General features: G+C 38.0%; 1 protein-coding gene across 5 annotated transcripts in view; it reads right to left on the minus strand.

Annotated features, from left to right (window-relative positions):
- The window catches only part of LOC137254047 (uncharacterized), an 876523-nt gene that overhangs the window by 359902 nt on the left and 494652 nt on the right, over window positions 1-21969 (minus strand). For 4 of the 5 annotated variants that reach the window (XM_067791726.1, XM_067791728.1, XM_067791729.1 and 1 more), the window contains exon 3: window positions 12528-13297. In XM_067791726.1, coding sequence (XP_067647827.1) covers window positions 12528-13101 — 574 coding nt within the window. In that variant the 5' untranslated portion in view covers window positions 13102-13297. Of the gene's footprint in view, window positions 1-12527; window positions 13298-18715; window positions 18849-21969 lie in introns of those variants that run through there. The other variant, XM_067791727.1, reaches the window with a different exon arrangement.

A 21969-nucleotide genomic window follows, 5' to 3' on the forward strand; every position in this document is an offset into this window, starting at 1 on the left:
TGTTTTTAATTCGCTTCTTCTTCTTCTCCTGCACCTTTTTCTTGTATTCCTTCAAAAGTGATTGCTGTGATTTTATTTTAACGGCAAGCAGCAATAATAACAACAAAAACAGAGAAAACATTGGCAAAATGAAATGAATTTAATGGACGTTATTTAGCTGTCGGCAATATTAACTGACATTAAAACAAATGTCTTAATTTGCTGTACCAAAATTCAGGTTGTTTGTGTTGTTTAATATTTAGGTTCTTCCATGTCCATTCCTTGAGACGTGTATTTATAGCACGCACGTACACAAAATCGCGTATATTAACTATTAAGTGGTATTGTCGAAAATTTGTACACCTTTTCTTAAACCAATTTTTGGGTTCGTTTGAACTTTTTGAAGAAATAAAATAGTTGTTATTGATATTAGAGAAAATTGAAAATACTTAAAGGTTGTAAGCAAATATTTCTGAACTACCAATTCTTTAGCAAATTATTTACCACACAACAGGAGCTCTCAGGTATTACCGGCGCAGTTGAGACCAATCAGTTTATCAAAACTTTTGTAGTTCTGATTAATATGAACATACGTGACAGGATTCTCGCAGGTTAATGTCGGAAATGGAAGTTGCCCTCCATTCGATTGTAGAGAAAAATATGCCTATAGAATTTGCTGCCTTTCTAGACAGCGAAGTGACGTTTAACAATATCCTGCCTGTTGCCATGGCGAGCGCTCTGTTTAGCTAGGAGTTGTGCGAGTTTGGATGAATTTATTAATAAACTTCAGTGCAACAGAGCAATGGCAGCGGGATGTAGTGCAATATGCCACAAGGCGGTTTTATGTCTTCTCTACTCTACGTAGTGGTAATAAACGAGCCACTGATAGAGCCTGAAGCCGATAGCTGCTAAGTAGTCGCCTACATAGACAATTATAGTCAATAGCGCGGTCAGTAAATACCTCCTTTACACTGAATGTATCTAGAGTGTTGCCCCGGTGGTTAGGTTGCCTTAGTCATAAGGCCTGGATTCTTTTGACGAGCAAATATATAATTCCCGGGCTCAGGACTTCCTACGTTAGGGATTACTGATGATTCTTAAGGAAAACTTTAAATTTTCATAATTTATTTTGAACAGGATACTTCCATTATAGACCAATGAGTAAGAAAGGGTAAGAATAGTATCGTTTTGCCTTATACACTGGCTTTGTGATAAAGCAGTGACGCCCATTGATATCCATGTGTACTAATCTGGTGGCACCCACTGGACGGCGATCGTTGATCAGGCTTTGAGATATGGGCTATGGTATTTCTCACTACGAGTACGCAAGCATTGTTACGAACTTCGACTTTATACCATACAGGACAGATTTTGTGCGTCGGCAATTGCCTACCATGTAAGTTTCAACTCAATAATTCTCTTAAGAAGAGATTGTGGAGAGGAATTTACGTGGGTTACTGTGCCAGTTAACTGGTTCACGGATGGATCGGAGTTCTGTGAGAAGACTGTTGGATGAAGAGTTAGAATGAATTTATATCAGGAGCTCGATTTATGCTTCAGGTTCAGGTTGCCCGATCACTGTAGGGTCTTTCAAACGGATGTTTCACAATTACGGTTGCGGGGGATTGAATGCTTCACCGCTAGGAAAATTTGTATTTACTCTGATAGCGGGTGGATATTTAAGCCCTGGGTCTTTTGTCAGTAGGTAGTCTGTAAATTACTGATCTTTTTTACGACTGCATCGCTTCACGTTTATACACTTATGACCGGTAAAGTGGGTAATAAAGAGCCGAACCATTTCGGATGTGTAAATTAAAAAGAGAGCATGAGTTGCATATGACCAATCAAGCAAAATCGATCATATTTTTAAAAGGGTTTGTTATGGGCGTAAGGTCAAGGTTATTGGAGTTAAATACTCATGAAGTAAGCACGATTTGTTTTAGCAGATGCCTTGAGGACTTTGATGAGAAACGGTTGATCACGTTTTGGTCTTGGTGTCCTACGCTCGCGAGCTCAGCACGTCGGCTTCAGGGGTCGACGGCTTTATATCTATAGCCTCTTGGGTCGACAGATCTGAAGGAAGAAATTAGTTTGGGATCAAGAAGTTTACTAGTATTTGCCAAGAGGACGGGGTTATCTTATGGCGGGAGATCGTGATGGTAGTTTTGTGTTTGCTTGTCAAACAAAATCTGGTAGACCAATGCACACATTCAGTATTTGATCAACACAGCCTGCTCATTCACTTCCGACAAATGGTTTCTACCAAAAAGCTTCTAGAGTCTAGCTTACTCACACGCAAAGGCTTTAACAGGCATATGAACGGATCGAAATCGATTGAGCTACTCTTCTTTTGGCTCGATTACCATCACATGTTCACTCAATTGCAATAAAATATACGAGACTGGTCCCGTGGTCCTCAAAGTAATACAAAAATAGTTTTCAAAACAACCCGACAATAAACTTAACAAGAACCCACGATAGTCCCAACAGTTTTAATATTATTTCAAGAAGTTTCTTTCTTTAACTTTTCATCCCCTGCTACTACCCTTTCTTCTCCCTCTCCCGGGCGAGGAAGTCAGATAATGAGGGGGGTATCAATCTCTGTCTTCCTCGCCCGTTTTATCTCTCTCTCTATATCCATCTCAATCTTACTTGATGTCTGCGTAAAGATCGTAAATCCCATCATTAAATTTTCTTCGGTACTCACTATCGCTAACGTATACATTTATAAATCTTTCGAAGAACATTTCTCTCGAATACTCCCAGGGTCGCTTCATCTGCTGTTGTCATGGTCCATGCTTCTGTCCCATATAGCAGGCCGATAGTGACTTCTAGAGCATGATTTTCGTTCGCCTAGAGAGGACTTTACTTTTCAATTGCCTGATGCTGGTTCCCAAATAAACGAAGTCTTTTACTATTTTGAAATTATGTCTGGAAACAGTGGAAACAGCGACCTATTCTTATCTCTTCTTCTCAATCTCACTTCCACCCTTTTCCACCCTCTCCCCCTCTTTTTCTGGAATAACAAACAGTTTCATCTCCCTCTCTCCACTTCTACATCAACTTCTCTCTCCTTCTTTCATTTCTGCTATCGCCGTCTATAAATCCTCTCCCTGCCTCTCTTCTTCTTGAAAGGAAACTTGAAAACAGTTGCATCTGTAGGAAGTGTAATCACATACCTACAGATTGCTTCAATCATTATAAGGAACAATCGCAAAGAGAATGCGAATATATTATGTTTTCATTTGATTTCGTTTAAATGCATTTACCATAAAAATAAAATGCGCAAGCATTGCAAACTAATTTATTTATAATAACTTCACTTCAAGCGCATTCTGACATCGTCCCACCGTCAGTCGCTCAATGTCCTACCATGTCATTTAAGGTAAATTGATTGGCTTATTGCATGACAAATGAATGGCAAGCTATGATTTGAAATGAATTCCAGTATAAACCATGAACTGAGGTATTCAAATTATTTCATTCATGCAACCAATTACATAACAACATTTAAATACATTAATTAGCTGCTTTTAAACGCAAAGATTTGACGAGTTGAGAGATTAACAATGAGATGTTGCAATATTATTAATGAATGAACAGTTTGCGAATATATGTATGTATGCCTGCAACAATCAAATTTCATATAAAAAGTCATAAAATCATAAAAATATAAAAAATCTCATAAATTTATTTCATTTAACAATATTTTTGATGCGAAAAAATAAAAAAATAAAACTCATGCATTATGAATAATGCAATATGAATGTGACATCGCATAGAGCTAAATGACCAGCAATGGATCATTAATCATGTTGCTACATTTGCATAATCATAATTATAATAATACGTACATATACATATATGCAACAGTATGTGGCACAGAGGGCAATAAGACACCACGGCAGGCGCTTACATACTCCTTGTGCCAAATTACTCATATCCCTATGTACATATGTAGATACGTATATATCACTTCTGCATACATATATTCAAATATTAATGCGTATCTGCATTGTAATGCAATGCCATGGCGTGGCCATTCAGTAATGAAATTGCATTTTAATTGCTTGTATTACCAGTCGGAAAGCTCAGTTTGTGTTGCTCGAGTCAGCCGCAAGGTGACAGATTACAAACCAAAAGCAGCAAGGCGACATGACGCCAAGCAAACCACACAAACCTGTGCATACATGACCACCAAACACACACACCATAAATGTATCCAATTGCCTAGAGGAAGTATCCATTGGATCATTTGTGCATATGACTGCCGTTCACGTAAATAACAAACAAAAAATTGTGTGCCTTATATATAGCTTATTTTATTTGCTTAATCGGAAGGAAATTTTTAAAGCGTAAAAGAGGATTCTTCGGCCTTATAGTCGGAAAGTTTATTTCCCGAAGTAGTAACCCTAACAGGTTAAGGTTGTTCAACTTTGTCGGCAATAGAATTCTTAAGATCCAAACAGATTTCGACATAGAAATATCCGCTTAGCTACCAGGAATGGTCCTGACCAAAGGCAAACAAATAATAATGTTTTGAGTAGAGCTAACGATTTCTCAAATTGACCGAGAAGAAATTTTTGCGAGTATTCGCTTCTTGCGATCGGACTCTCCATCTCGAAGTATCTCAAAGAATCGTGAGCTTTTCTACATTAAATGTAAACAAGTAAAAAATAAAAAAATGCATAAAATACTGCCAATGTAGTGACTAAATTGAAAGTCGAAAAGCTCGCTAGCTTAACTCTCGCTTTTCGAGAAGAAATCGTAAGCTCTAGTTGTGATAAACGGCAAGCATAGCACGGGTATCCTTAACGTTTGCATTCTATGAGGTTAATATGTTGCTACTTCCACCGCGTCCTCAGAAGCTATATTGGACACACAGCATGCTAATATATAAAACCTAAGAAGGTCAGGGGACCATGATAGTCACATTTGGAGGAGCACAGGAATCCATTCTCGGCACGCAGCTTTGAACCGTCACTTATAAAAAAAGTCGGACATGCAAAGGACATTCGACTCGAAAATGCATTCTGGAAGGCAGCAGGAGCATGTAGAAAGCTTTTGCAGGTCTATATTTCTTACGCTGTTTTTTTAAGGAGTATCAACCCTGTTTTGTGCGTTGCCACTTGAAGCTCGCGGGACTCTAGGCGCCTTCTTATATTTCCAAAAAAGTACCCATACGTATTTAACCACACTCTTCAAAACCGCAGAAACCAGTTTGCAGCAGAAAAAATAGGGTTGATACTCTCTACAAAAAAAAAAAAAAAAAAAAACAAAACACCAAGCATTCACCAATAGCTAGCTTTAAAACTTTCTCTGGAAGGTTGGAGTAAAATTAGACTCCCGAATAACATACTGGACGTAAATATAGCATGCGACTGAGAAGGCATCTAAACAGGTATCCTTGTTGATAGATGTCACCCTTACCAGTGCACCGAACTATAGGGCAGACAAACTTAAGATGCTAGTGAGGCGTACATCGTGACCGAATATTCTATATAAACATTCCAAGGCTGATGGACGGCTTCTAGAGAAGAATAAATGCAACTTGGGAGATAACGTAAAGTCCTTATTTAAATTATGACATTGCTCCTGGCTAAGGTGATGCGGCTAATACCCCAATTCTAGACATGCGTTAAATCTTATGCAAAATATGGCTTTTTGTGAGTATTGGGCTTATCAGAAGCTCCGTAATTTCCATCTTCCCTCGTTTGTATAAAGAGTTGAAGACAAAAATGTTTCTCTATAAACGAAAACAACAGACTTCGTCTGTTTGGACACTGGTGGGAGGTGTACTGGCCCTTAGAGAAATCAATAGAAACGTTATCTTAAATATTTACGAGGTGCCAGGGGCGTATAGTGTAGCAAATCAAGGCGCAACAGATTCGTTGGCTAAGTCACAATGTGCCAAAAAAGTTATTCTTATCGGTCTTATTACTGTATAACCGGTTACATAATTGTCTGCTGGGTATTTATGTAGCTGAACAAGTAGGTATTTATGCTGGGTTTTGTATAACAATTATTGCAGCAGCAGTTGCACTACACGATTGTGCCAGAAGCCGTTCTTGCTGCTGCAGCAGCTGTTAATGGCCAAAACGATGAACAATGCAAAATTTCAATTGCAATATTTATTTCATATATAAAATTCAGCTCAAAGGTAATTAATATTTTTATGTTTAAAATTTACTTAATCCATTTTAAAGTTTTGGAATCTAAACAATATGGCCCCGTGGTGTGATGGTAGCGTGCTCGGCCTACCACACCGTATGCCCTGGGTTCGCACCCCGGGCAAAGCAACATCAAAATTTTATAAAGAAGGTTTTTCAATTAGAATACAAATTTTCTAAGCGGGGTCTCCCCTCGGCAGTGTTTGGCAAGCGCTCCGGGTGTATTTCTGCCATGAAAAGCTCTCAGTGAAAACTCATCTGCCTTGCAGATGCCGTTCGGAGTCGGCATAAAACATGCAGGTCCCGTCCGGCCAATTTGTAGGGAAAATCAAGAGGAGCACGACGCAAATTGGAAGAGAAGCTCGGCCTTAGATCTCTTCGGAGGTTATCGCGTCTTACATTTATTATACTCAGTTGAGCAGAGCTCACAGAGTATATTAACTTTGATTGGATAACGGTTGGTTGTACAGGTATAAAGGAATCGAGATAGATATAGACTTCCATATATCAAAATCATCAGTATCGAAAAAAAAATCGATTGAACCATGTCCGTCCGTCCGTCCGTCTGTCCGTTAACACGATAATTTGAGTAAATTTTGAGGTATCTTGATGAAATTTGGTATGCAGGTTCCTGGGCACTCATCTCAGATCGCTATTTAAAATGAACGATATCGGACTATAACCACGCCCACTTTTTCGATATCGAATATTTCGAAAAATTTAAAAGTGCGATAATTCATTACCAAATACGGATTAAGCGATGAAACTTGGTAGGTGAGTTGAACTTATGACGAAGAATAGAAAACTAGTAAAATTTTGGACAATGGGCGTGGAACCTCCCACTTTTAAAAGAAGGTAATTTAGAAGTTTTGCAAGCTGTAATTTGGCAGTCGTTGAAGATATCATGATGAAATTTGGCAGGAACGTTAGTCTTATTACTATATGTCTGCTTAATAAAAATTAGCAAAATAGGAGAACGACCACGCCCACTTTTTAAAAAAAATTTTTTTTTAATTCAAATTTAAAAAAAAGTTAATATCTTTACAGTATATAAGTAAATTATGTCAACATTCAACTCCAGTAATGATATGTTACAACAAAATACAAAAATAAAAGAAAATTTCAAAATGGGCGTGGCTCCGCCCTTTTTCATTTAATTTGTCTAGGATACTTTTAATGCCATAAGTCGAACAAAAATTTACCAATCCCTTTCAAATTTGGTAGAGGCTTAGATTCTAGGATGGTAACTGTTCTCTGTGAAAAAGGGCGAAATCGGTTGAAGCCACGCCCAGTTTTTATACACAGTCGACCGTCTGTCCTTCCGCTCGGCCGTTAACACGATAACTTGAGCAAAAATCGATATATCTTTACTAAACTCAGTTCACGTATTTATCTGAACTCACTTTGTATTGGTGTAAAAAATGGCCGAAATCCGACTATGACCACGCCCACTTTTTCGATATCGAAAATTACGAAAAATAAAAAAAATGCCATAATTATATACCAAATACGAAAAAAGGGATGAAACATGGTAATTGGATTGGTCTATTCACGCAAAATATAACTTTAGAAAAAAACTTTGTAAAATGGGTGTGACACCTACCATATTAAGTAGAAGAAAATGAAAAAGTTTTGCAGGGCGAAATCAAAAGCCCTTGGAATCTTGGAAGGAATACTGTTCGTGGTATTACATATATAAATAAATTAGCGGTACCCGACAGATGATGTTCTGGATCACCCTGGTCCACATTTTGGTCGATATCTCGAAAACGCCTCCACATATACAACTAAGGGCCACTCCATTTTAAAACCCTCATTAATACCTTTAATTTGATACCCATATCGTACAAACACATTCTAGAGTCACCCCTGGTCCACGTTTATGGCGATATCTCGAAAAGGCGTCCACATATAGAACTAAGGTCCGCTCCTTTTTAAAATACTCATTAACACCTTTCATTTGATACCCATATCGTACAAAAAAATTCTAGAGTCACCCCTGGCCAACCTTTATGGCGATATCTCGAAAAGGCATCCACCTATAAAACTAAGGCCCACTCCCTTTTTAAATACTGATTAAAACCTTTCATTGGATACCCATATCGTACAAACAAATTCTAGAGTCACCCCTGGTCCACCTTTATGGCGATATCTTGAAAAGGCGTCCACCTATAGAACTAAGGCCCATGCCCTTTTAAAATACTCATTAACACCTTTCATTTGATACCCATATCGTACAAACAAATTCTAGAGTCACCCCTGGTCCACCTTTATGGCGATATCTCGAAAAGGTGTCCACCTATAGAACTAAGGCCCACTCCCTTTTAAAACACTTATTAACACATTTCGGTTGGTACCCATATTGTACAAACGTATTCTAGAGTCAACCCTGGTCCACTTTTATAACGATATTCCGAAAAGGCGTCCACCTATAGAACTACAGCCCACTCCCTTTTAAAATACTCATTAACACCTTTCATTTGATACCCATATCGTACAAAAAAATTCTAGAGTCACCCCTGGCCAACCTTTATGGCGATATCTCGAAAAGGCGTCCACCTGTAAAACTAAGGCCCACTCCCTTTTTAAATACTCATTAACACCTTTCATTGGATACCCGTATCGTACAAACAAATTCTAGAGTCACCCCTGGTCCACATTTATGGCGATATCTCGAAAAGGTGTCCATCTATAGAACTTAGGCCCACGCCCTTTTAAAATACTCATTAATACCTTTCATTTGATACCCATATCGAACAAATAAATTCTAGAGTCAGGCCTGGTCCACCTTTATGGCGATATCCCTAAATGTCGTCCAACTATAGAACTACGGCCCACTTCATCTTAAAATACTCTTTAATACCTTCCATTTGATACACATGTCATACAAACACATTCCAGGGTTACCCTAGGTTCTTTTTACAACGTGGTAATTTTCCCTTACTTTGTCTCCACAGCTCTCAACTGAGTATGTAATGTTCGGTTACACCCGAACTTAGCCTTCCTTACTTGTTTTTATTTAATCTAAACAATAAAGTAGTAGGGCTGGGACTATCCTCATATTCGAATATCCCGATATCCATGCGGATAACCGTTGACACGGATAATCCGGTTAGTACTCGTTTGCGAAGCTATCCGGATATCCGGGCTTATGAAGATCCGGTTAATAACCGTATTTTTGGATACCATATATGTTTAGCGTTAATAACAATAAATTCGTGGGGCATTTAAATCAATTAACAGCGTTTTTTCACAATATAAACAAATGGCACTGTTCTTATTTTCACTTGTTTGTAAAATTGTAGCTTTTTAATTTTTAACGTTAATTTAATAATCTACAAAAATATTTTGTGAATAATTTTTCCCTGTTTGCTTCGTTCAATTCTGATATGCAGATATTCAACTCACATATTCCAGTATCCGGACATACGGATATCCGGATTTTCCGTTTACGTATCCGGATAGCCGAACAGCGGATATCCGGATTTCCCATTTATGGATCCGGATAGCCGGATTTCTTGCTTCGCTAGGCCTTTATTCGAATATCCGGTTTTTCCGGAAGTTGGCTTCTACCGGCATTCGTGGTGTGATGGCTGTTTGCTACTGGAAAAGGCCCCTCGGCAGTTGTTTGCTGCAGATGCCTTTCGAAGTCGGCATAAAACAAGTCGGCCCTATCTCGCCAATTTGTAAAACAATCAAAAATCAGCATGACTCAAAATGGAAGAGAAGGACTTATAAATCACTAATAGTGGAGATAGCTGCCTATAAAACCCAGAATGATTGGGCAGCTTAAGTTTCGGGCTGATACTGGCTCCTTTCTTCCTCATGGCATATGAGTGGTGAGTCCTAATCTGCCCTGCCAAGGCTGACGTTATTTGCAAGCTTATATCCCGCATCTTGAAACCTTTTTCGCCGTCCGGGCCTCTGCCATTTTGCTCACGATATCTACATCTAGTGTAGGTTTTGTATGAAACTCCGTTTATTTCCATCAATGCCAATGTTGTTGTTGCTGTAGCGATAAGAACACTCCCCGAATGCCTTGGGGAGTGTTATCGATGTTGATGGTCTTTGCCGTATGCAGATCCGGTAAGTTCCTGTACCAAGCCAGACCATTTCGGGAATGATTTGTTATGACCACATGCGACCTTCTTGGCTATCCCGCCCTCCCACTACCTAGATCCATGACGAGTTAGGGGTCGCCAGAGCCTCGGCTGTTAATGAAACAGGATTCGCCACGGATAGGTGGGCTTGGAGAAGCTATATATTGCGCTGCCAACTTGAAAGGGTTGCGCTACACAACCCCTTGAATCTGGTAATTTAGGCGCCTCTTACGACAGGCATACCTGCCGCGGGTATATCTGACCCCCTAACCGGCTGGGGAATCACAAGCTTATATCAATGCCAATGGGGGGAAATATCAAAGCCAATCGTGCCAATGCTTTCATCCTTATGTGCGTGGTAGAAGTATCTATGTGCGCACTACCAGACCAGAACTCCAGAGAACAAAATAGGATTGATTATCATATCATATAGCCAATTTTGGGGATATCAATCTGACTCCTGGTGCACCTATAGCCGCTGTTAAAACATATATGGATTCATCTATGATGATAAAGCAACAACTAAAACATGTCGAGAAAGGCGCCCAGGACAAAATTTTTGACCTCGAGTGACCCTTCCAACAGTTGGAAAATCCAATAGGGAGCCATTACAGTAGGTGCGTTGATAGGCCTAAAAACACTCTCGATACATCCTCTTTAAGTGTTAATTGACACATTTTCCCTACCTTTGGAAGGAAGGTTACTTAGACCACATTAAAATATTTGGCGACATAGCTCAAACTCATACAGTTGAAGTGAATGGGATGCAGTCAGAATACAATAACTCCGTCCTCTTTTAACACCAAAAGCTTTCTAGAACCTATGCTACTTGTTGCTTCTAGATTTTATAGCTGCGCCACTCCTAATAGCTGCAATCTTGGCCTACTATCACAAACAAAGACTAATTTCAAAGAATGTGACAAATAACCATCATGAGCCTACAGTCCTCTCCTTTAAAATATTTTAGTTACTTTGCTAATCTAATCAAGATCTTCGACATTTTGCAGCCCGCGCTTAGTTCCATGCCTTTCCTTCTTAGTCGATGATGTGCAGCTCTCGCCTTTTAATCTAGTTCAATTGATACGGAAGGTTCACGGTACAATTTTGGAACGATGCGTCCTGTTTAGCTAGCTCATCCGCTTTTTCATTACCATCTATTCCCATATGTCAAAGGTTTACCTTCCAAGACAACTTACTATCTAGAATGATTTCTAAATATTTTGTACAAGGTTTCTCCTGCAGGATCACTCGCACTATCTTAGGCCTAAGCCAATTTGGGCCTTGTACCTCTTAGTAAACAGGACCATATCCGTCTTTTCCGCGTTGGCGTTCAACGTGAAATTAGATACCCAGGTATTTATATCCCAAAGCGTCCAATCCATCAAAGAGCTAATTGTTCGAAGGGATGACAATTGCAATGCATCTGCATACACCGTAAGTTTTAGGGGGTGCCTCGCCGAACCGCCTTGGCAGTTGGTTGGTAATCAGCGTCTTCAGCAGAGGTGATAATACCCGGTCTTATGGCGTGGTCCTGTCCACTGATTTCGTGGCCTCACAATGCCTATAGTGAAGTATCACGTCAAATTGTTATTGAAGAGTTTTGAGAAATACTTACTTTCAAGGAGTTAAAAAGGGCACTCTCTCATCTTCAAATTCAATTATCTACAGAACATGATTCCAACAAAAATTACTCAACACGTTCTAAGCATATTTGTGTAGGCCTACTAATTTGATAAATTGTTAAATGCGATCGTAACGATAAATTGTTACACAATCTAACGTTACTAGAATTGATATCGATATTGCGATCTTTGTGGGCAGATAAAGTGAAAAATGAGAAGCAGCGAAAGAAAAAATTTATTAAATCAAAAATGTCCATAAAGCTGTACAAAACTGAAAAGAAAAAAAAAATCGCTTTGAATTGAAAACCGAAAAGTATGATATAGCAGCTACACGTAGGACAGAGCAGACAGCAAAGCGGTCAGTTGGCTTATCCACAAGATCTAGGAATGTTTAAGAAACAAAAAAAAAAAAAAAAAAACAACAAAAAAGTCTAAGCACAGGCTATACTAGCGCCAATAAACTGAACTCATAAATCCTCATTTCACAATAAATTGCTGTTAAGACAGCAAAAATGCGAAAAACCCACCCAACGCCAGCAGTGTGGAGTCAGCCCACTTAGCCATTGAAGTTATTGGTACACATACATATTTACGTCTATGTATAAGAAAATAATCTTTTATCGTATTTTATTTTCATTTTTTATCTGATTACTCACCAATCGATCCATCTAGCGAGTAGGCATTTCGCTGCCATGCCCACGTACATAAATCACAGGTGGTAAGTCCGTCCGCTGCAACGCCATCATCCAGAAATGGTGGGCGTGGTGGTGGCGGTACAAAACGCCCATTCCACAAACCATTCTCACTGCCATCGAATGCAAGCGGCGATTCAAAAGTGTCCTCTTCAATCGCATTCGACCACCATTCGGCATCGTTTTCGGGCAGATAATTATTACTCGCCGTCGCACCATCATCACCAAACGTACTGACGCTGCCATCAGCATTCGTATGCAGTGTCGCTGTTGCCGCAAAATCATTCGCAATACTCGAATCAAATGGTGATATTAGCTGATTGCCAAAGGTGGGTGATGGTGTTGCTGAGGTATCGTATGGCTGTTGTTGTTGATGGTGGTTGAGGTGCTGGCGATGATGATGAACATTTTCGATGTCGCTGCTGCTGCCGCCGCCAGATAGTGAATCGAGACGCGAATTGGGAAATACCGAACGCACGGTAGTTGTGGCACCATGAAAAATATCCGCTCCAATTGGACCGGGCAGGCGGGGAAACATTTTACGCCGTATCTAATATTGAGTTCAGTGGTGACAGCTGTTGCCAAGCGGATTAGTTTGGCATTAGCTGTCACTTAGTTGGCGGTGGCTGGAGGCTTACGTTGCAACGACTTTTGCAGTTGATTAACTTTGCTTTATAATTTTTTTGTTCTTGCCTGATGATGATTTAGTGCTCCAGCAGATGTTGCAAGTAAATCTGCAAGTAGAATAAGAGGTGGAATTGAGTTGGAAAAACTTGTGGTGTGGAATTCGTACGTGATTATATTTGAAATGAAAAGGTAGCTACTTAGATATCTTAAAGCGCTGTGACTAATCGGATGTTGGAAAATAAGCTTGAAATTGAAATACTAAGGACATTAATTCTCTATGCAGGGCTTTTGAATAGTCTGTAGTGGCAGAGCGCATCAACGGTGGACCCTCTTTCGACCCAGTCAAGTATGTAAATAATATTCAAAACCAGGGATTTCAAATAAGTGTTAAAACAAATTTAAAGCGCGATAACCTCCGAAAAAATTTTAGGTCGAGCTTCTATTCCAATTTGTGCTGTGCTCCTTCTTAATATTTCCTACAAATTGGCGGGATGGAGCTTACACTCCGAACGGCATCTACAAGGCAGATGAGTTTTCACTTAGAAGCTAATGTAACAACACTGACCGAATAAGGTCACATATTTGCCACCTTATTGATAGGTAAATGGATTTACTTCGCTCAGATAAAGACAGTTATTTATTTTATTTCACACGGAAAATTCCAATGATTTTTTGAGTTATTTATTTCGCTCGGAAATCAAAAGTTATTTTGTGAGTTTCTTTATATCTCTTGGAAAATAACAGTTATTTTTGGAGAATTTAATATATATTTTTTGAATAAAAACGGCTATTTTTGTTATTTACTTGACTCGGGAATTAATAGTCTTCTTTTGAGTTATTTTTTAGTTATTTATATGTCTAAGAAAATTACAGTTATTTATTGAGGTGTTTATTTCGCTCGATGTGCTTCATTTCTCTCTGAATTACAGCTACTTTTAAAATTTTTCTCGCTCAACAAGTAAAAGTTACTCGTCAAGTTTCTTTTTTCGTTCCAATTAAGACTGTTATTATTCCAGTTTTCGGTTTCCTGCCGGCTACGGCCTCCTTCGTTCAACCAGACATTTCCATTTGAGCCTAAGCTTTACGTCCTTTACCTCATCAGGTCTATCGAAAGACTGGCACGAAGAAATTTGAATAGTTTTCTCTGTAGTCCTGGAAGTCTACATAATGAATCACCACCTTTTCCTATTTGTCCTGATAGCTTCTGAAGATGGATCTTGTTGATACCAATATCGAATCGTGGATACGATAGCACAATGTTTTTTGATGACACCCGTAATAATTCTCTCCTTAATTATATAGAAACATGCACGTAGGAACCTTGAGGCTTCACAGTCGTTTTTGTTCTTCCAAAGCAAGGTTCTTCAGTGGGTTCTTCAGTTTTACTTATCAGTCTGTTCAATGGTGGATGTTGTTGTTGTTGTTGTAGGGAAAAAGGCATTGGGGAGTATTCTCGATGCTGATGGTCCTTTGTTCCTTTGCTGTTTATGTTCGCTTCAGCTAAAATTTCTGTAACCGGAAAATTAACAGAGCCAGGTTTTCTGATGCTTTATGGACGCCAGCAAAACTCTAAATATCAGCACGATAAGATTTTTTATCAATGCCTTTAAACCATGTCAAAAAATATCGTTTCTTTGATCGCTGATGCTTTGCTGTCCTGGAGTAGTCTTGATGCTCTATCTAAGGCATAGGCGTCCGTCTGGAAGACGGTCTGACAGTCAACTGATTGACTCGTAGATGCCTCAAGAGCAGCCAAGCCCAAGTTCCATTTTTCAGAGGTCAGTTTGGACGTCTTGTCATGTCATTTTATATCGCTTCTCTTCGATAGAGGGTCCCTTTGGCCAAACAGTCCACGAAAAAATACAGAAGCAGCAAGTAGCAGACGATTGAAGTGCAATTCTCATTGTATAAGATATCCGCTAGCATGCTAATCAATCTACCTTTCCAGCCTTTAGTTGTTTGCCTTCCAAAAGACTAGAGGTAATATCAGTCAAATGACTGTATACTACATACCATGCATACGGCGCAATTATATAATGCGCTGAAAGATCTTTCTTTGATCTCTCTTTTCGACATTTCTCTTCCAGCTTAACTTTTAGTCGAATTTATGAAAAGTCAAATTCCAAAGCTGGAGGAGGATAGTTTTTTCTAGTGAACTGAGCAAGCTCCGTCCTTGTGGGATTCCTAAATACCACAATTGAAGATGCTCCTGCCATTACTACAATAAAAATAACAACAACCCGAAAGAGTTCAAAATCGACTATCTTTCTTATATCATTTTCTGAAAAATGAAGGACCAAATGAAGGAAATTTATTCCAAGCCTCATAAGATTCTATGTCAACACATTTTTGTTTTGTAAGATTCCCAAGTAACAGTCTTTATGATTTTATTAATATTGATAATGTTTACTTTATACTCTATAAAATTTTTAAAGGTCAAATATTCCAGACATTCTCGTTTTAACACATTGGGGCTTAGAAAATTTAATATTTGCTATTACGAAGAGACTTTGGACCCTAGGACTTTGTCAGAAATATTGTCATACAATAAACATTTGTCGATTTCCTAACCGGTATACCGCTGCCCAAATTAGTATTTGTTTAGAAATCTGTAAAAAAATATATATTCTAGCTTGAAATCTGCTTAGGCAATACCACACGTTCCATCACGTCTCATAGCACGTAGACCAATTTCTATATTGCCTTTTAATTTTGTCTAAGCTTTGGTGATTCGACGGGCGAATAGTTTTTTGTTATTATATTATTTGTTATTTCAGTGGGCTGTATATTATTTTATTTAGAGAGAGGTCGCTATGCGCCTGTTACACCTTGTATGTATTCATTGGGGGCGAGCACTGAGGGCTCCAAGGTATTGGCTGCGGGTTGAGCCACCTTGTTTTGCTTTGAAAAACCCCTCTTTGGGATACAAAATTTAACCTATGTCTTTAGAATATTTCACTAACCAGTTGAGAATTACAAGCACACTCAATGGCAAATGAAACAAACGAACGAAAAATGTTCATAGTTTAAGTCACTTAAACAAATTTTTTACGCAAATTCTCAAAATGAGCGCACTTTAGTTTCGTTCTGTGGTTAATGGCGTTAATGGGGCGCGAAGTCTTATTATATTCCTCGCTCCTACCCAAATGTTACCTTTCATCCTACTTCTTGCAAGTTTACTTGTTATTACCCGTATTTTGACGTCGAGTAGTGGCTAATAATTGTGCGAATCATTGCAGTGAATGTTGTTGGATTGAAGCGTAAAAATTCGATTTTCTCAATTCTGTTTCTTTTTTTTTGTTCTTCTCTACTTTTGCTTGCTCTTGCGTTGTGGCTTAAAACTTCAATAACTAGATATGCCGCTTACTCACTCCATAACTCAATCATTCCATCACATGGCACTTCACTGTTTTATGACCAGAACGAATCGCTTTTTATTTACGGCCAATATTCATTCCACAAATTTCATATAAATAAACTTTTCTTCAATACCAACTCAGAGCATTTCTATTAGTTTGCTCAAGTTGTAGGAATTTTGTTTTTGTTTGCTTGCTTTTTTTTTCTCTTTCATATCTTCTGATTTATAATTTTTTAAGAAGAATCAATCACAATGATTATGATAAATGATTTGTGCATTATTATTATGCGCGTAGCTGTTGTTTTTTAAATTTTTATTTTACGGCGTAATTGTCTTTGACCAGTTTATTCTTGTGGTCGAAATGGTGTTATCGATTTGCACTCGGTTTATTGATCAAAAGCGAGAATAAGTAGTTTTACAAAGTACTGTGGAGGTTTTTATAGATAAGTACGGGTTTTGCACTTTTTGTATGTAATGTTTTCAAGTTCATTGTGCTTCCAAGTGTAAAAGTATATATCAACAGAGTGAGGATAAATTGTTTCTATATTTTAGTGGAATACTTCTCGCTGGGTATATATGTATGTAAGTACATACTACTTAAATATGACTTTAATATAAAAAAAACTGTAGTGACATCTAGGTAATCGCTTTTTTTGTATGGCAGCAGCGAACTTGTTAGAGGTTTTCGACAAAACAAATACAGATCAACTATTTCGTTCTAAAAGATAGAAGGTGTGCTGAAAATAATAGGTTTGAAAGATATTTTCAAATACGTATTTGCAATTTCGACACCATACGCTTCCGACAATTTCAGAAAAAAAGATATTTGAAGCTTCGATGTCTCCGATACGACTGCCACTGTATAATCCAAAAGTTTCAAAAAATTCACTGAGGGAAATATAAGGCTAGATCATTAACAAATATGAATACTACATTCAAGAAGAAATTGATAATCCTGTCCTATCAATAAATATTGACATGCCTTGTCTTAATGATAGCCCAATATTTATGTACTATCCATGTAATAAACGGTCGGCGGTAGAAAGGGAATTTGTATTAAGAGTGAATAAATTAGAATACAAATATCCGTAAAAGTATGGTCAAATTAGAAAGACACTAAAAACGGGACCTATCGTTTTTTCTCATTCAAACTTGGACACATCGATTCATATAATAAAACATAGACTCGTAGTTTTTTCCATAAGAAGAGGACATACCATATCATTAAATTAAAGATGGAAACATCATGTAGGGGGGAGGGGGGGGGGGGGGGGACTAGTTTCAAAATAATTTCGAGCTATTTCAGGACCAGTTTGGAACAATTACAGGATCTCTTCGGAATTATTTTAATTATAATTTTGGGACAGCTATTTAGGAAGAACCGAAGGATCACATCAGGAACACTTTGGGACTTTTTGAGTTGTTTCGAGACTACAACGGAAGCAATTTGGAACGAATTCAGGATCACTTCGAATTATTTTAGGTATAAAAAAAAAATAAACGCAAGGCGAGATAGCCTCCGCAGAGATTTTAGGCCTAGCTTCTCTTTTCTTCCAATTTGTGTCGTGCTCCTTTTAATTTTTCGTTCGAATTGGCGGACGGGAATTAAATGTTTTTTGCCAACTCAGAACGGCATCTGTATGGCAGATGAATTTTAACTGAGGAGATTTTCATGGCAGAAATACACTAGGAATGTTTGCCAAATCACTGCCGATGGCCGACTCCGCTTAGAAAAACTTGTTTCTAATGGAACAACGTTTTGTCTAATTTTCGATGTTGCTTTGGTCCGAATCAATTCTGGACCATCTTTGAATAATTTTAGAGCTGTTAATGACATCATTTCGGGACTATTTCTGATTAGTTTTAAGACAAGTTCAGGATCATTTCGCAAATGTTCACGAATCACTCTGACACTATTTTACCACATACATACCACTTTCCAAAATATTTTTAGGATGGTTTTCGGTCTAATGAGGAACTATTTTGAGATGGTTTCAGAACTCCCCGAATTATTTCGCAATTATTTGAGTTATCGCTTTCCTGAATCGCTTTACGTTTATGGATAATATTGGGACTATTTTCAGAACATTCAAAAACCTCTCCCCTGCCTGGAAGCTGATTTGATTTAAACCGTTAAACTCTGAGTTTATTCAACATACTTACTTACTTTATTGGCGCTTAACCGTCTAAACGGTTATGGCCGTCCAACAAGGCGCGCCAGTCGCTCCTTCGCTCCGCCAACCGGCGCCAATCGGTCACACCAAGGGAGTTTAAATCGTTTTCCACCTGGTCCTTCCAACGGAGTGGGGGCCGCCCTCTACCTCTGCTTCCACAGGCGGGTTCCGATAGAAACATTTTCTTGGCCGGAACATCATAGGCCATTGATATTTCATGTGTAGGTCAGATCAATATTACGGAACCAATTTGAAACGATTACAGAATAACTTCGAATTAATTTAGGTATCAATTCGAGATAACTTCTCCCTTCAGAACTATACTATTTCCAGAATCATTTTGACACTGCATCGGAACAGTTTAAACTTTAAAGGCTACTTCAGTATTGTTTTTGGTGTAATGTCGAGATAACTTCTAGATTTTCTGGCGCATCCCACCTGACCATTATTGATTAAGATTACAGCAATTCTGGAAGAATGGGAAGTTTTTAGCTCATAAAATTTATATTTTGCCAAGATATAATCTAAATACAGCCTTTTGTTGTTGATAATGTTATAAACTAAATTAAACTGTGCTTCAAATAAAAAAATTATGGGTTTGGATTTAGATTAGTAATTTTTTTTAATTCCATCAAAGAAAATTTACCAGCTGCTGATATATTTTGCCACCCTTGTATTTTATCTCTGCCACTTTTATGATGTGAAAGCGTTCACTTTCACATACAGATTTATCATAAGTATTTTTATGATGATTTAAATAATAATTTTGTGATACTTGTGTGTGTTTTTTTATTATTGCTTTTGCAAACGTCTCGTGTCATTTAGCTTGACTGGAATCGATTTGCGTGAATAAAGTCACTAATTGACTCAATGAACGAATCAACGTTGCGTATGACCTAGTTGAGTAAGCAAATTTTCATTATTTAAAATTATAGTTACAACAGTTCATTTGAAATTGGCAATTTGCATGAAAAAAGCAACAATAAAATAATGCTGAAAAAAATTACGTTACACGCACAAATGGTTAAAATAAAAAATAATAAAAAAAACTTAAAAAACATTTTTATGCGTTTAAAATGTGTTCCAATAAAATAAAAGTGCTGGCATAAATTTGCCGGCTCATATTTTGTGCAGCTGCTATTGTGCTGCGACCGCAGCAATCATTGGCCAAAATCTTGTTAACAAGCTTCATTAACGTCATTTTTGTATAACCTGTTGATATATGGTCGTTCGGGCGTTTAAGCCAACCAACAACTGACGGATCAGCCAAGCAACCAGGCGGCGTATGTGCCAGCGATCCAATCCAGCGTAGGTAAATTCATTTATATTGCACGTCGCATGCTCGTACATACATACTTAGTTGCTGATTGTCGGTATATTAAAAAAATAATTTTTTGTTATTATTATTATTGTTGCTGTTGGTTGACGGTTACTGTTTTGCATTCACCACAAAACGCGCTAACAACATTTGGTGCGGCTGATTTGCGGCCGATCAATCGATCGCCTTTGCGCTATTTACTAAAATGTTGCTGATTATTTTTCGTTAATAAAAAAAGTTTTTCAATCTTAAATGTGCACAGTGAAAATGGGCCTGGGCATAGTGCTAAATTTTATTAAACTTTTTGGAAAAATATGGTTGATTCGGTTCCGGGGACCATTTTGGGATTGTATTCGCGACCATTTCGGGATAGTTTTGAGACGATTTTGGGTTTATTTTACGAATGTTTTCTAAATATAGTCGAAAAACTTTTGAGCTACAGTTATGCTTTCGGGATTGTTCTCGAGATCAATTCAGGAAAAACTTGAGATTGTCTGTTATTTCGAGGAAAAATTTCGTGCTTGTTTCTCGAATTGTTGTTGAGTCAATTCGGCATTGTTTTTGGATCTATTCGGAACTGATTTGGTAATCGCAGGACCGTTTCAAAATAATTTCGGTACTATTATTCCTTCATTATTTTCGTGATAATTACAGAAATGCTTTCGAAATCACTACAGAATTGTTTAAGGATAATTTCGGGACTGCTTCGGAATAATTATGGACTTAATACGGTATGCTAGTCGGGATCATTTCGTGATTGCATTCATTAACGTATCGACTCAGACTCAATTACCTGATGTTCTTAGGTAGGCTGGACGGTCTCTAGTTTATTTTAGTAACACTTCTTTATTATTTTAGGACCGCTTCAATTTAATTCCGGGACTATCTCTAAAGCACTCCTAATTGGTTTCCTGGTTACTACAAGACTGTTTTCATGATTCATTTTCGACTGCTTCAAGATAATTGTGGAATTGTAGCGAGATTGATATGTACTTCTATTCAAGATGATTTCGGGATTGTTTCTATTGCCATGTCTAGAAAATTTCGGAATAATTTTGGGAGTACCTCTGGAGCAGTTCGGTATTGTTTTTGATTTTTTATTGGAATATTCCAAATTTTTTTTTATCCGTTCGGCTATTTCCAGATAATTTGAGACTAATGTGGGGTTACCTCCGAATGTTTATTTGGGATCACTTCGGTATTATTTCGGAATCGTTTAGGAGACATTTTTCGACTGCTTTGGGACCACTTTAGAGTTGCATATCTCAGTGTATTAGTCAACACCATTTCGAGATTAATTTTGGGACTATCCCTGGATCAAATCGGTATAGCTTATACATCTATGCAGGACTGCTTCGGGATTATTTTAGAACTGTTCAGGAATCATTTCGATATAACTTCGGAAAGTTTCGGGATAATTTTTGCACAATTTCGGAATCATTTCAGAGCTCTTCTGGATCATTTATATATATACGTTTATCGGAAAAATATACCGAATTTACTTCAGGAATGCTTTGGGGCAACTAATTCAAAATAATTTCGAGGTTGTACAAGAGATCATTTCTGGATTGAAATTCAACTATCCAATTTTAAGTGCTAGGGACTGTACTTGAACATACATAGTACTAGCTACATTTTCGTTTATTTCTCATACGAAGTCTTAATTAAAATTGGCATTTTGGTAGCATATTGACGTTGCGACGTCAACAGTAACAAAACAACAACACTGTCAGCAACATATAATGTTATTATTTTTGCATTGTACCTGCCGCTGCCGGCTCCCATTTATGTTGCCCGAAAAAGTTAGGCGTGTGACTGATAATAAAGCCGAAGCGAGTATGTAATCTCATGCAAGTATTTTGCTTGAATACGCCTACGCCGCTTGTTGTCGTCGTCGTCGTCGACGTCCACATTGTCAGTGAGCAGTTT

This window comes from Eurosta solidaginis, chromosome 5, assembly GCF_040869045.1.
Source record: "Eurosta solidaginis isolate ZX-2024a chromosome 5, ASM4086904v1, whole genome shotgun sequence".
In the NCBI taxonomy this organism is placed as follows: domain Eukaryota; kingdom Metazoa; phylum Arthropoda; class Insecta; order Diptera; family Tephritidae; genus Eurosta; species Eurosta solidaginis.